We start from the raw sequence: 12,957 nt of genomic DNA, 5'->3' as shown, positions 1-12,957 counted from the left end.
GCTCCGGCCCCAGCCCAGGCCCCGAGCCTGCACCTTGGCAGACCACATATGGGGCTCGTGCTCACGTAAGGCGCACAGCCTAACGCTGCAGCCTCCCCCCATAGCCAATAGGCGACGCTCCTCGCTCACGTGACCAACATCGGCCAATGCAAAGTAGGCGTCATTTCCTCTTTCAGGCGCGTCCGGCCGCGCTACAGGCAACGCGCTCCACTGTCACGTGACAAACCCCAGCCAATAGGGGCTAGGCCTGAAGAGGTAGGGTAGCCTGCGTCCGACTGGGCGCTGCCGCCCTGCTTTTCGGCCTGGGCTCGGGGAAGGGCAGAGGCCGGGTCGCTGCCGCCGCCTCGTACAGAGCGGCCTCGCTCGCGCCGCTAGCCCCTGCCTCCCACCGGCCTCGAAGGCAGCGCAGGCTTGGCGAGCTGGCGGTGATGGCTGAGCTCCGTGTGTCCCAGTCCCAGACATTTGTTCAACCTCTCCTGGGTCTTTGTACGCTCGGGCTTTAAGCCAGAGTCCTGCTCAGCCATAACAAACAGTTAATAACCGTAGAGCAGTTCCACGACGTACCTGGGCCCAGGGAACATAGTGTCAGGCATGGAGTGAATCCTGCTCCCAATCCCCCCCAACGGCAAAGGTAGGCTTAACGATACAGGGCAGATAGTTTGGGAATAGAAGAGGATGCACTTTGTGATATGTTGCCCATGTGAGAAAAAATGGGAATTCTTGGTCTGTTTCAGGTATGGAAAACTAAGCCGCTAGTGCAGGGGTTACCCACAGGTGACCTGCCGCTATGTACTGACTTGTATCTCTTGGGTCTGGAGGCCCTGGAGCAGAAGGGCTGCATGGGTTCACTTAAAGGGTACTGAGCTCCTCAGCCTAGTGGCTCCAGGCTTTGAACAAGTCATCCATAAATGGCTTGTTGACCCCAACCAGCTGACAGCAATAGAGTACATGTATGTGATCTACATTCATGGAGGTGTGAGGCCCTGTCCCACCACAAAAATAGAACTAACAGCTGGGAGCCAGACAGTGAAAACAACAGCAGCCATTGCCCAGCATACTACCTACCCAGTGGCAGTGGGCTGAGACTAGGGCCCAATGACCAAATAGTGTTGCATCTTGCAAGAGTAGGCAAGAACCCCTAAAAGGCTGCTTAGATGGATTATTCCCCTTTGACCCTGAGTTGTTTGGATCTTGGCCTACATCATTCAGTAAGTGCCACTCAGTTACAAGAGAAGCAGTTTTGGGCAGGGGCAGGACCTAGTCCAAGGTCTGGTAAAGGTTGCTGGGCACAATGGGCATTTGTACATGGTATCGGTTCTCTCTAGCTAAAGACATTCCCTAGGTTTTCCCACTCGCAATGTACCACAAAGAATGACGTTACATTTACATTACGTAACATGTTTAAGACTCATAATGGATTAATATGCTATTACTGGTAAAAGACACTAGGAGGTACCTCAACAATTTTACCCTCTTGACCTCATAATACTAAATTACAGCAGGGGGCAGTTTAGGAATGTATTTGGTGATTGGTTTATTTTTTCGGTGGATTTTGGTTACAGTCCTCCCCCTTCCCCCCCCAAGTTTCTTCCGTCAGTGGGGGGACCTCTTGGGGTTTCCAGTGGAGCCCCTGATTCAAAGACCAGAAGAAATTGTTGCCTGCTGGGCAAAGCCTGTTTGGATGCTTGCAGCCATTACCTTGGCCAGAGAAAGCCAGGGTGCATTCTAGTGGAACCTCAGAGCACAAAGGTGGGAGTGCTCATTTTGGGAAACACTCCCTCCACTGGCTGAACCTCACATAAGCACAATTTTTTTTGCCAGTCAGTGAATCATTTTCAGCTCAGTCAGAGGCATTGTCTTATCAAATGCTCTATTTGCATGTCATTCTGGTTTCCTGCATCTCTGGTTACTATGATCCAGATGTGCCCAGGGTTTGTAGGCGCACCTCATATTACAGCATTAGCCCCCCCCATTTTTTCTTTGTATTTTACACTTTTTACTTAAGAACCTTTGCTTTCACAGTTTGGCTGCCTAGAGAGACTATCCAGACCTTTTTTTTTCCCCTCCCCAGTGCCTACAGTCATCTCCGCCCCCTCCCCATGGTTTTCTGTTAAAAGTCCTTTCTTCTCAGGCACCTTCCTGACTCAGCACCCCAAACCAACCAACCAAACACCCATCCCCCCTTGTCCTGCACCCATAGCACCCCCTTCCTCCTGCAGGAAGGATGTCCTCTTCCCTTCCCTTACCTCCCCCTGCCCCCTGTGAAACCACTCTTGCATCAACCCCCAGAGCCTGTTATCAAAGGTGTCCAAAAGGTTCTCTCACAAAGACTTTATTCAGTTTCAAAGTACAGTAAAAGTTCTGTTAACCGGTATTTTACAAGCCGGCATGCCAGCTTGTAAGATAAAGTGAAACTGGAAGTGCCCACCATGGCACTTCCGGTTTCTCTGAGCCCCCATGGCCATAACAGGCTGTGCGGGGCCTGCCTCCCTGTCCTGCAGGGCCTGCGGGAGGTGCAGCAATGCCGCAGGAGGGGTGGCGGGACACCCCAGACGGGGCAGGAGAAATAGCGGCCTGGGCCGCTCAATTAACCAGCATATTTTGTTATCTGGCATCCCTCATTCCCAAGGGATGCCAGATAACAGAGCTTTTACTGTAATATGAAATACAAAATGAAATTTTAAAAAATCCCAGTAAACAGTTACAGGGGCTCTTCCCCCACTGAGCAGCCATTGTGTGTGCCACCAGGTAATTGCTGATCACGGCTCCACTTCCACTGTTTGCCTGAATGCCTAATCCCCCACCCCACTTGCCCTCCTTGTCTCTGTGTACATCTTGCAGCTTCTTTCACTTCCCTCAAGTTTTGGGCCCAAGACTCACTGAAAACTTCCCCCCTTACAGGTCTAAATGCCAATGCCTAGCCTCACAACTGGCTAGGTAACCCACTTACAAGGAGACCTGGTAGACAGAGCCTGAGATCTCAAAATGTAGTACAGTATTCTCCAGCTACAGGAACTGTTGCAACTTGTTGGAGCATTCATCCAGGAAAATCTCCAAACTGTGCAAGAGACTTAAGAATGTCACTATAGTAAGAATGCATGACTGAGTATATCAGCTGGGGAACTGAGTCCTGCTCTTAACTCCCTTTGCTAGAAGCAAGCTATTAGCCAAATGGCAGGGGCCTTAAGAGATTGAGAGATGAGCTGGGGAGGTCAACTATAAATCAGGAGATAATGTGGGTCCCACATATATCACATAAATCTCCCAAAACCATGGAGGGCCCAAGAAATGCTTAATGCCTCAAATCTAGTTGGTAGAAAATATGGGAGCTGACAGTTCAGCTCCTAATTGGTATGGTCATCCTTGGCGAGAACCTGTCCATAGCTCAGTAAAGTGGCAGCAAGGGCCCTACTGGAGGATTTTTCAGATGTGTTCAGGTAAACCCAAGAGAACCACCCTGACTGTCATAGCATTGTCTTGAAACCAAGGTGCCCTGTCCAAAAAAAGTGTTCTCCAGAATGCTACAGTGATATGGGAAACTAAGAAAAGAAGTATGGAGTATTCTGGATATGGAAGTGATTGAAGAGTCTCCAAATGAGTGGAGCAGTCCAATCATATAGGTTTCCAAACTGGACAAGACCATCCAGTTTTGCATCAATTCCAGAAACAGAACGTGGTATTGAAGTTTGATGTATACCATGTCCTGGGCTGATGAATTACTACAGTGGCAGGGGAAGGCTAAATATATAACACTGGATTTGATGAACAGTTATTGACAGATTCCCTAACTCCAGAGTCCCAGGAGTTAACAGCATCCCCAGCACCTTAGAGCCTGTGTCAGTTCAGAACCCTTCCCTTCAAGCTCTGTGGTGCCCCAACTACCTTCCTTCCACAGCAATGGACAAGGTGTTGCAGCCACATCAAGAGTATAACGCAGCCTACCTTAATGATGTAGTCATGTTCATAAGTACCTGGAAGGAACATCTCCAGCTGGTCAGGTCAGTGCTGCAGTTGCTTCCAGCTTCAGGCCTTGTGGCAAATCCAGCAGAATACTGACTTGGCTATGCAGAAATCAAGAACTTGAGGTATGCTTTAGACAAAGGGGAGATGAGACCACTCACTGATAAGGTAAAGGTCTTAATGGAGGTGCCAGTATCCCAAACAACTGAAGTCCTTGCTCAGATTGGCAAGTTACTATTGGTGCTTTATTCTGCATTTTTTGTCAGTAACTGTATTTCAGACTTTCTGGACAATAACCTGATCTCTAAGCAGTGGTCTCTAGTATGTGCAAGGGCATTCAGAGAAATAAAATGGATGTTATGTACTGCTTCAATGTTGCACAATCCAGACTTTGACCATAGGTTTTGTTTATAGATGGATGCCTCCAAGTGAGGCCTTGGGGCTATTCTCTCAGGACTTTGAGTATGGAGAGCACCCTATCGTACACTTAAGGCAGAAACTTCTTCCCTGAAAGCAAAACTACCTTGAGAAGGAATGCCTTGCCATAAGGTAGTCAGTGGAGGTTGTCAGTATTATCTCCTTGGGGCCCCGTTTAGTTTGGCTAGCAATCATGGCCCTCTAATACGGTTGAATGCAATGTGACAAACCAACCCCAGACCAATGTGTTGGTTCCCAGCATTACAACTGCACTTTGGGAGTTGCCATCAATCAGGAATTGCACATGAAGATACAGACTTCTTTTCATGAGAAGGAGAGAAACTAAATTTGGAAGAGCAAGTCTTAGACTCTACTCTTGTAGGCAGTGTGGAGGTATGTAATAGGGTGGTCTGTCTCCTTAAGAAGAGGCAGCCAACCCTACTATGGACATTCAGCTGTGGAGCATTCTGTTAATGAGGGATTATCCTACTGGGAGCTTAAAACCTAGAGAAGACAGCAGAGGGGAAGGATCTGCTTTGAAAGACTTTACATACAATTTTTTAAAAACACACCCTTTCCTCTTTCCAGAAGAAAGTCGTATCTTACATAAAATATACAATGCCTTTCCCAAACTTAGTCTCTTTTCCATCTCATACCCAAATAACATTCTCTGTTTTTGTTCCTAATGTCCCAGTGTGACAAGGGGATCTGTACACGCTTCCCTGCCCCCCCCCAAGTACCCCAGGATTCCCAGTTGACCCAGAGTGGGCCAAGCAGAGCATCCTGGGGAAAACAGAAAACTTACCTTCAGGGCAGGGCTAGCCAGAGCTTGTGCAGCGCATGGCACTGCCATGGCGATTTAAAAACTCCCTGTCAATCAACTTAGGTGGTGGTCAGCTGATGACACCAGCCACTGGTGCCACCGTAGGGAATTTAAAAGGTACTCAGAGTACTCTCCCAGCAAGGGAGAGGAAGGAACTGCTTCCTGGCCAGCTGAGGCCAGGGCAGGAGAGGCCTCGGGGCACTGGGCCAGGGCAGAAAAGCCCTACTAGGAGTGAGGAACAACGACACCTCTATCCCCGTTCAGGGACTATTCCTTGGAAGACGTGTGCCTGCCTGGTCTCATATGGGTGGTCCCTTGCTGCCTTGGAGTGTGCACCCAGGGTTGGCCGCAGCGTTTGTTCCTGTAGTCTTGGCAAGGGCTTGTGTTCTCCCCAAGAGAAACCCTGAAATTTTCCTGCCACAACTTGGGGCTTCCTTTCAGTGGTGGGGCTCCCTCCTGTCTGGACCAAATTTTAAGTGTATGCTGGCAACACAAGAGTTAAGTTTGATCATGCGCAGACAAGCAGACAAGACCTATGGAAAATTCCACAGCATGCTCAGCATGTGCCCCCTATGCGACCCTTCAATTGTCAATCAAGGCTTGACCTAGTTTCCAACTATGAGCATGCTCAGTAAGAAGCCACCTAATCAGATGCATGCTCAGTTTGGCTAAGAGCATGACTTCATAGGACTAGAAAATTCTTCAGAGTAAGCAACCTGATTGGCCACTAAATTCATATAAAAGGCTTGTGAGCCCCCCCCACAAGGGAGAGACCCGCTCAACTGGCGAACAGAGGCTGCCTTAGCAGGGACTGTCTCGCTAGGAGAGATCTGACCTGAGAGCAGAGGCTGTTCCAACAGGGACTGTTCCTCAGGAGGGCTTTCTGGCCCATTGGTCTCCTCCTCGCTGCAGTTTTGCAGATCGATTCGTTCTCTTACTGATTCTCTTGGCTACTGACCTTACTTCTGGCATTTGACTGACCATGATCCTGATCAACCCGAACTGCTTCTCGGACACCGACCATGGCGTTGTCACCTCACTCCAGCATCGACTTCGGCATCTCATCGACCACCCGTTTCGTCCATTTGGACTGGTGTCATGACATTCTACGTGTTACAGTTCTGTTATTTGTTATCCCGATTTATGAGCTGTTGAGCAGCCCTGGGACTATCGAGTTGGGCAGCCGCACCTAGCTCCAGCTAGAAAGGAAGGGCTCTTGAGAACCCCGTGGGCCAACAGACCCCTTTGTCGTTCGTACGTTCACAACTGTAACTGAGGCAAGTTCCCTGCCTACGCTCCAGAAGCGTAAGTAAATAAAATCCATCTTCTGAAACCGCAAGCGTCTCCCATACCACTCAGACTCCTCGCCGCTAATCCCGCCTGTTCAGATCTGATACCACCCTCGGCCCACCGTGACCTTGGGGCAGCTTTGAAGCAACTCAGACTCCATGCCTCCCGTGGATCCTGTTCATGACGCTATGTCAGGGAACAGCGGCCCCAAGGTCATGGTGGGCCGAGGGTGGTATCGGGTCGGAACAGGCAGGATTAGCGGCGAGGAGTCTGAGCTCCCCTCTTGAGGAGCAGTCCCTGTTGGAACAGCCTCTGCTCTCAGGTCAGATCTCTCCTAGCGAGACAGTCCCTGCTAAGGCAGCCTCTGTTTGCCAGTTGAGCGGGTCTCTCCCTTGTGGGGGGGGCTCACAAGCCTTTTATATGAATTTAGTGGCCAATCAGGTTGCTTACTCCGAAGAATTTTCTAGTCCTGTGAAGTCATGCTCTTAGCCAAACTGAGCATGCGTCTGATTAGGTGGCTTCTTACTGAGCATGCTCGTAGTTGGAAACTAGGTCAAGCCTGATTGACAAGCCTTCAGGTCACCCAGGGAGCACGTGCTGGGCATGCTGTGGAATTTTCCATATGCTGGGCTTGTCTGCACATGTCAGATCCAACTCTGTATTATCAGCAGTCAATCAAAATTTTGCTCTGACACCTCCAATAGCCCCTCATGGGTTGGTTGCACTTCTTAGCAGGTATTCTTGGGGCTCCAAGCTCCCATACAACCCAGCCATGCACCAGCTTTTAAGACGGCCACTTGACGGTTGGTTGGTTCACCCTCTGATGTTGCCTCCTGGACTCGCCTCATCTGCGGGGCTCCTGGTGATCATACCCTGCCCTAGGTATCTTCAGGACATTAGACTATCCCTGCTGCTATGCCAGGTCTTCTTTGCTGCGCTGCTGCTTGCAGTGCTGCCCTGGCCGCTTCTATACCTGAGCATCACCCATGGCCCTAATCCTTGTTTTAGGGCCCCTCAGGGTAATCTAGAAAAGAACAAATTAACAAAGAAAGAAAAAGGGAGCGGGGTCTCGGCCCATCCCCATTCACAACTCCGGTGTCTGCAGCTCCGCAGTCCCTCAACTCCATCCTCATCTCCTTAATTGCTCAAGGGCCCCTCCATTGGGTCTGCCCTCAGGTCCCTTTGTGGCAGCTGGTGCAGTCTTTGCCTGGCCAAGGAAGCACTCCTGCAGTTTGCTCCCCACAGTGCCTCCCCCAGCTCTTTCCTCGCTGCCGGCTTTTATTTCCGCCAGGCAGTGTTCTTTTATAACGTCTTCTACCTGCGCCACTTTCACCTGGAAAGAAAAGCAGCTGACAAATCATGCAGGTGCTCCATCCCGGCATGGCTCATCTGTCTCTTCTCCTTCTGAAAAAGGTAAGTTTGCCCTGTCTTCAGGGCTTTCCTTTTCCTTGTGGGAACAGGCTGTGTCCACCCTGGGTCTTGCTGCGGGAGTGGTCTTCTGTTCCGTCGTTTCTGTCCCCCTGGGACACAGAGTAAGGAACATCATCTTATTGAGCCTGGAATAGATAGTCCCTCCAGAGTGGAGGCTTTTTTTCCCTTTAGTATTTGTGGCAGGGCACTGGTAGTTCTTGCCATTTTAAGGGCTGAGCCAAACAGCCAGCAGGTGCTTGATTACGGTGGCCATTTTAAAACTCTGGCCACCTATATAAACAGAGCAGTTCACTACTGGCAGGCCAGGCAGAAACATTACTTAGCTGCAAGGTTCTGTGTAACATCCTGGAGGTAAGGGCAGAAGCTTAAGGGGGTGGTTGGGAGGCTTCTAATCCTAGGCATGACCTAAAACTGCACCTGGCCAGGGATGGGTGGCCTGGTGGGGCTCCTGGTGGCATGAGAGTCCCCCAGAAATGCCAGGCCAGTTACCACGCTGGTAAAAGATGAGTCAGGGCACCTTAATAACCCCAGCTCCCACAACCGGGTGAATTACCTCATAGTAGGGCCAAGAAGGCTGACCCATGTTCGAGAGTGGGCTAGAGGCTCAGAAGCCTGACTTGAAACACCCTGGACTGGTCAATGCTGGGGCCAGGACCAGAAGTGTCAAAAGGGCCAGAGGTCCACTGCGAGAGACGCCTGGAGCTAAGGGCCTGGGGTTCCGACGGGCCTTGGAAGCAGGGCCAGGGCCTGTGTGGTCAAAGGTTCTGGGGGGGAGGGCACGCCCAATAGGGGGAAGAGTTCAGGCAGCAAGGCAGCCCAGAATGAGGGCAGAGTAGGACGCCTGATTGGAAGGATCCAGCTGGAGTCCGGACCGGAGGATTCTGGGGCCCAGTGTGTGGCCGGTGATGTTAAGAACTGGGATGCCATCTGCGACGCTTGGGCTGTGGTGTAGGAGAGGAACAGAACTGTAGATAGTGCCCCTGGCATCAGGGCAAAATGGGCAGCCTCCCACCTAATTAACACCATAATTATATATCATCAAGGCATGGCAGGAAAGAAGGCAGGCAGTTGCCCATAGAAACAGGTGGGCAGACTGGCATGAGATCCAGTCCTGAGCATGCCCCCTGTTACAGTATTATTTCATTTGGCTGAATTCAGTAAGGCCATGAGGCCAGGGTAACAGGGCTGCTGAATCAGGACTAGTCCTGAGCCTGGCTCTCAAAGTGCCAAGAGCAGGTGCCCAACCGAGCAGGGCCCAAGAGTCTGTGTAGGTGGGTGCAGCAACCCACCGTGAGAGGGAGACAGCAAGACAACAGCCAGCAACCACGGGAGGACCAAACAAAGCCAGAGGAGCTGCAAGTGTCTTCAGTGCCTCAACACCAACAGTTGGTGTGTGGCCAGGTGTGGCGAAGTGGGGGTCCCTGACTAGCCACAGGGCTAGTTTCCCCACCTGCCTCTAGGCACGCTGCCCACCTGTCTCATCTGCCATGCCTTGATGGAACATATTTGAGTGTCAATTAGGCGGGAGGCTGCCCATTGTACACCCTGATATTGGGGGGGCTATCCACGGCTCGGCTCCATCCCTACACCGCAGCCCAAGCCTTGCGGATGGCATCTCAGGCAGTTGGCTCAACCGTCCCCTTCGCCCATTAGCTGTGGCCCTGTCTCAGGAGACCTTCAGCTTCTGCATAAGCCCTGGCCCTGTCTCAGGCCAGTCAGGACCCGAAGCTTCTTTGCTCATCATGGGCGTCCCTCGTGGTGGGCCCCTGCCCCTTTTGACCCTTCTGGTCCTGGCCCCAGCATTGACCAGTCAAGTCCCTTTGTTGAGTTTACACCTCCTGCCTGCACTTAGGGATTGGGGTCCCCCATTCCTGGCTCAGGTGCTTCTGGAAGCGTGCCTGGCCCTGCGAGGTCACTCTCCTGGCAGGCTCAGGTGCTTCCTGAAGCTTACCTCGCCTACCCTGCTCTGATGGCATATGGCCCACCTGAAGATGAGGGCTGGGGTTAAGGCACCCCTGCCACCTTTCACCAGGGTGATAACTGGCCTGGTATTTTCTGGGGGCTCCCGAATCACTAAGAGCCCCACCAGGCCACCCACTCCCAGCAGGGTGCAGTTTTATGTCATGCCCAGGACCAGGAGCCTCCAAACCGTCCCCTACAGCTCCTGCTCTTACCTCCAGCATGTTGTATTCAGCCTAGCAGTCAGGCAATGTTACTGCCTGGCCTGCCAGCAGCAAACTTCCCTGTTTATATAGGCAGCCAGGGATTCATAGATTGTAGAGTTGGAAGGGACCACAAAGGATCGACGTGTCCGACCCCCTGCCCCTGGCAGGAAAGAGGACCAAGGTCAGATGACCCCAGCCAGGTGACTGTCAAGTCTCCTCTTAAAGATCTCCAAGTTAGGTGACAGTACCACCTCTCTTGGAAGCCCATTCCAGATTCTGGCCACCCTTAACTGTAAAACATGCCTTCCTAATGTCTAACCTGAATCTACTCTCCACTAATTTTCACCCATTATTCCTAGTTAACTCCTAGGGGTGCTCTGATAAATAGTGCATCTTCAATTCCCTGTTGCCCTCCCTTGATAAACTTATAGGTGGCTACAAGGTCTCCTCTCAGATGTCTCTTGTGAAGCCTGAAGAGATCCAGATCCCTCAACCTCCCCTTATAGGGTCTTTCACGGAGGCCACTAATCATATGAGTGGCCCTCCTCTGAACCCTCTTCAGATTCTCCATGTCACTCTTGAATTGCGGTGCCCAAAATTGGACACAGTACTCCAACTGCGGCCTGACCAATGCCACATAGAGGGGAAGCATCACCTCCCTCAGTCTGTTGGTCATGCATCTGCTAATGCACAACAAGGTGAGACTGGCCTTGTTGATGGCTTCTTTATGCTGCCAGCTTATGTTCATCTTGGAGTCAATTGTTACTCCAAGATCCCTCTCAGACACTGGATCTAAAATGGTTGCGACAATCAATCACCTGCTGGCCATTTGGCTTGGCCCTTAAAGTGGCAGGCACCAACAGTGCCCTGCCACACCACGGTGTAGGGGAGGCAGAGCCCCAGTGATAACCGCATCCAAACCGTGAGTACCCCTAGCGGGGACCTCTGTACTGACACCTCTGAACCGCTCCTCAGAATAGGATTGACACCAAGTCGTGGCAGGCGAGTTGAGGGGAGGAGGGCTCGCTTTGGGTACTCTCAAGGTCAGGTGCCGATTAGGTGGTGGCATGACACCCACCCTTCAAAATAAGCCATTTGGTGAGTTTCTGCCTAGGACTCTGAATTTCTTTGCACCCAGTCATAGATTCACTCTTGGTCTTCATTGAATAACACATCCCATTAGAAATTTCACTTAAAAATTCTTACCATTTCAACTTGTTATAGTCTTATATTCACATTATTCTCCTCCTACAGAATGAAATGGGGATTTTGACTTGGGTGATAAACCTCCAATTCATGGACGGTTTCCATACCATATTCCTGGAATATAACACAGCATCACAGGAATTTACCATTCAAGCCTTTTATATGCTGCAATGAGATAAGATAATAGTCTGAACAGACTTTACATGCCTTTCCAAATAAATAGCGTTGAAGATTCCTGAGAACATTGCAAAACAGTCTTCCTACATCATCACATAATTACTTCCATGGAACAATCATTTTTAGCTCAAGTAAACAATTAGATGTTCCCCACCCCTTATCTTGTTTCATCAGAACTGCTCTCAGTCCAGTTTCCAATACATCCATGACCATCATAAAAGATTTCTTAAATTTAGACTAGCTATTAGAAACTTAAAGAAATACTAGCTGCACATTTTCTTCATTCTTTTTTTTTCTTTTCAAACAAATCCTGATACCTCCTTTATTCAAACAGCCTTGGTAACTTGGTTTTAATTGTGCAGCTTAGTGTTCATTCTTGTGAGTGTACTAGCATCTGGACTAACTCACCTGCCAGCTTTAATTGCTTTAAAGGATTCATTCCAAGCAGCCTGCAGGTTGCAGGCTCCTTACAAGGAGCAATACCACCTTCTCTCCCATGATATAAATTCTAGCTCCAGCTTTGTTATTGTAGTACAATTTAGGTCTGTTTTGGGTACATGTTACTTTTTTGCTATTTCTGTGTATTCTTAATCTTGCCATGGGAATACAAAATACCTTCTACTACTGTTTCCTTCCCTGAGATCCCAGTCTCTTCCCAGTATTTCCTGAGCAAGTCCTGGGTGCTTGTGACAAGATGGTGCCCAAGGGTTGCTGTGATGCGAGTTTGTGGCCCCCTCAGTCTTGTCTGGCCCCACTCAAGTCTCTCTTGATCTCAACCCATTCATTCACCTTCCATGCCTTGCTGGTAAAGAAAAGTTGGTAAGGGGAGGCTGCCCACCTGGAGTTGATGAGTCTTCTGGGGTTCTCTCTCCTCTTTGTCCTTAGTGCTTGTTTTCTCAGGCCCCACTGGCCTTAAGGGATAGACTTGTGGCCTTCTCTCACCCCAACAGCCATGCTTATACCTCACAGGTGGCACAATTGCCTCTTGCTCCTCCAAACTGCTTGGCCCGCTGACCACAAAAACTTTATTGGGGTTTTGGCCTTCCCAGCTTTGGTACTGTTCCTCTAGCTCAGTCCCCTATCCAAAGGTCCATTCTTCTGGACCCCAAACCTTGGGACCCAGGCCTGGTCTCACCCTTCCAGACTTCAGTTGGCCTTCAGACCATCTGTTTCTCTCCCTAATACAGGCTTTGGCCCTCCTGTCTGTAGCCCACCTAAGTTTATCCTTCTCCAGCTATGAGCTCTGGTCCTCCTGGCCTCAGCCCTTTCCCCTTCTCTAACCTCTCCCTGGTTTAAGCTATTAGCTCTCTGTCTCATACCCTTGCCCTGGCAAGGATCACTGCTATGCCTCCATGGCACCCTGTAGCCTCCTCATTTCCCCTTTTAGCCACAACTGGTCCACCAGTTCAAACTAGAACATAAAAGGAAGCTACTGCTTAAAAACACTCTCTCTCTCTCTCTCTCTCTCTCTCTCTCTCTCTCTCTCTC

The 12,957-nt window shown here is 50.3% G+C and overlaps 1 protein-coding gene across 1 annotated transcript in view; it reads right to left on the bottom strand.

Moving 5' to 3' along the window:
- ELAC2 (elaC ribonuclease Z 2) overlaps window positions 1-524 on the bottom strand; it is a 60,133-nt gene extending 59,609 nt beyond the window's left edge. Inside the window, exon 1 of the mRNA XM_019501480.1 lies at window positions 390-524. Within this exon, the coding sequence (XP_019357025.1) occupies window positions 390-524 (135 nt within the window). The remainder of the gene's footprint in view (window positions 1-389) is intronic.
- Between the last annotated feature and the right edge of the window lie 12,433 nt (window positions 525-12,957).

This window comes from Gavialis gangeticus, unplaced genomic scaffold (genome assembly GCF_001723915.1).
Source record: "Gavialis gangeticus isolate Ggan-Ray unplaced genomic scaffold, GavGan_comp1, whole genome shotgun sequence".
NCBI classification, from domain to species: Eukaryota; Metazoa; Chordata; order Crocodylia; family Gavialidae; genus Gavialis; species Gavialis gangeticus.
The sequence above is the reverse complement of the archived record's forward strand: the minus strand, read 5'-3'. Positions and strand labels throughout refer to the sequence as shown.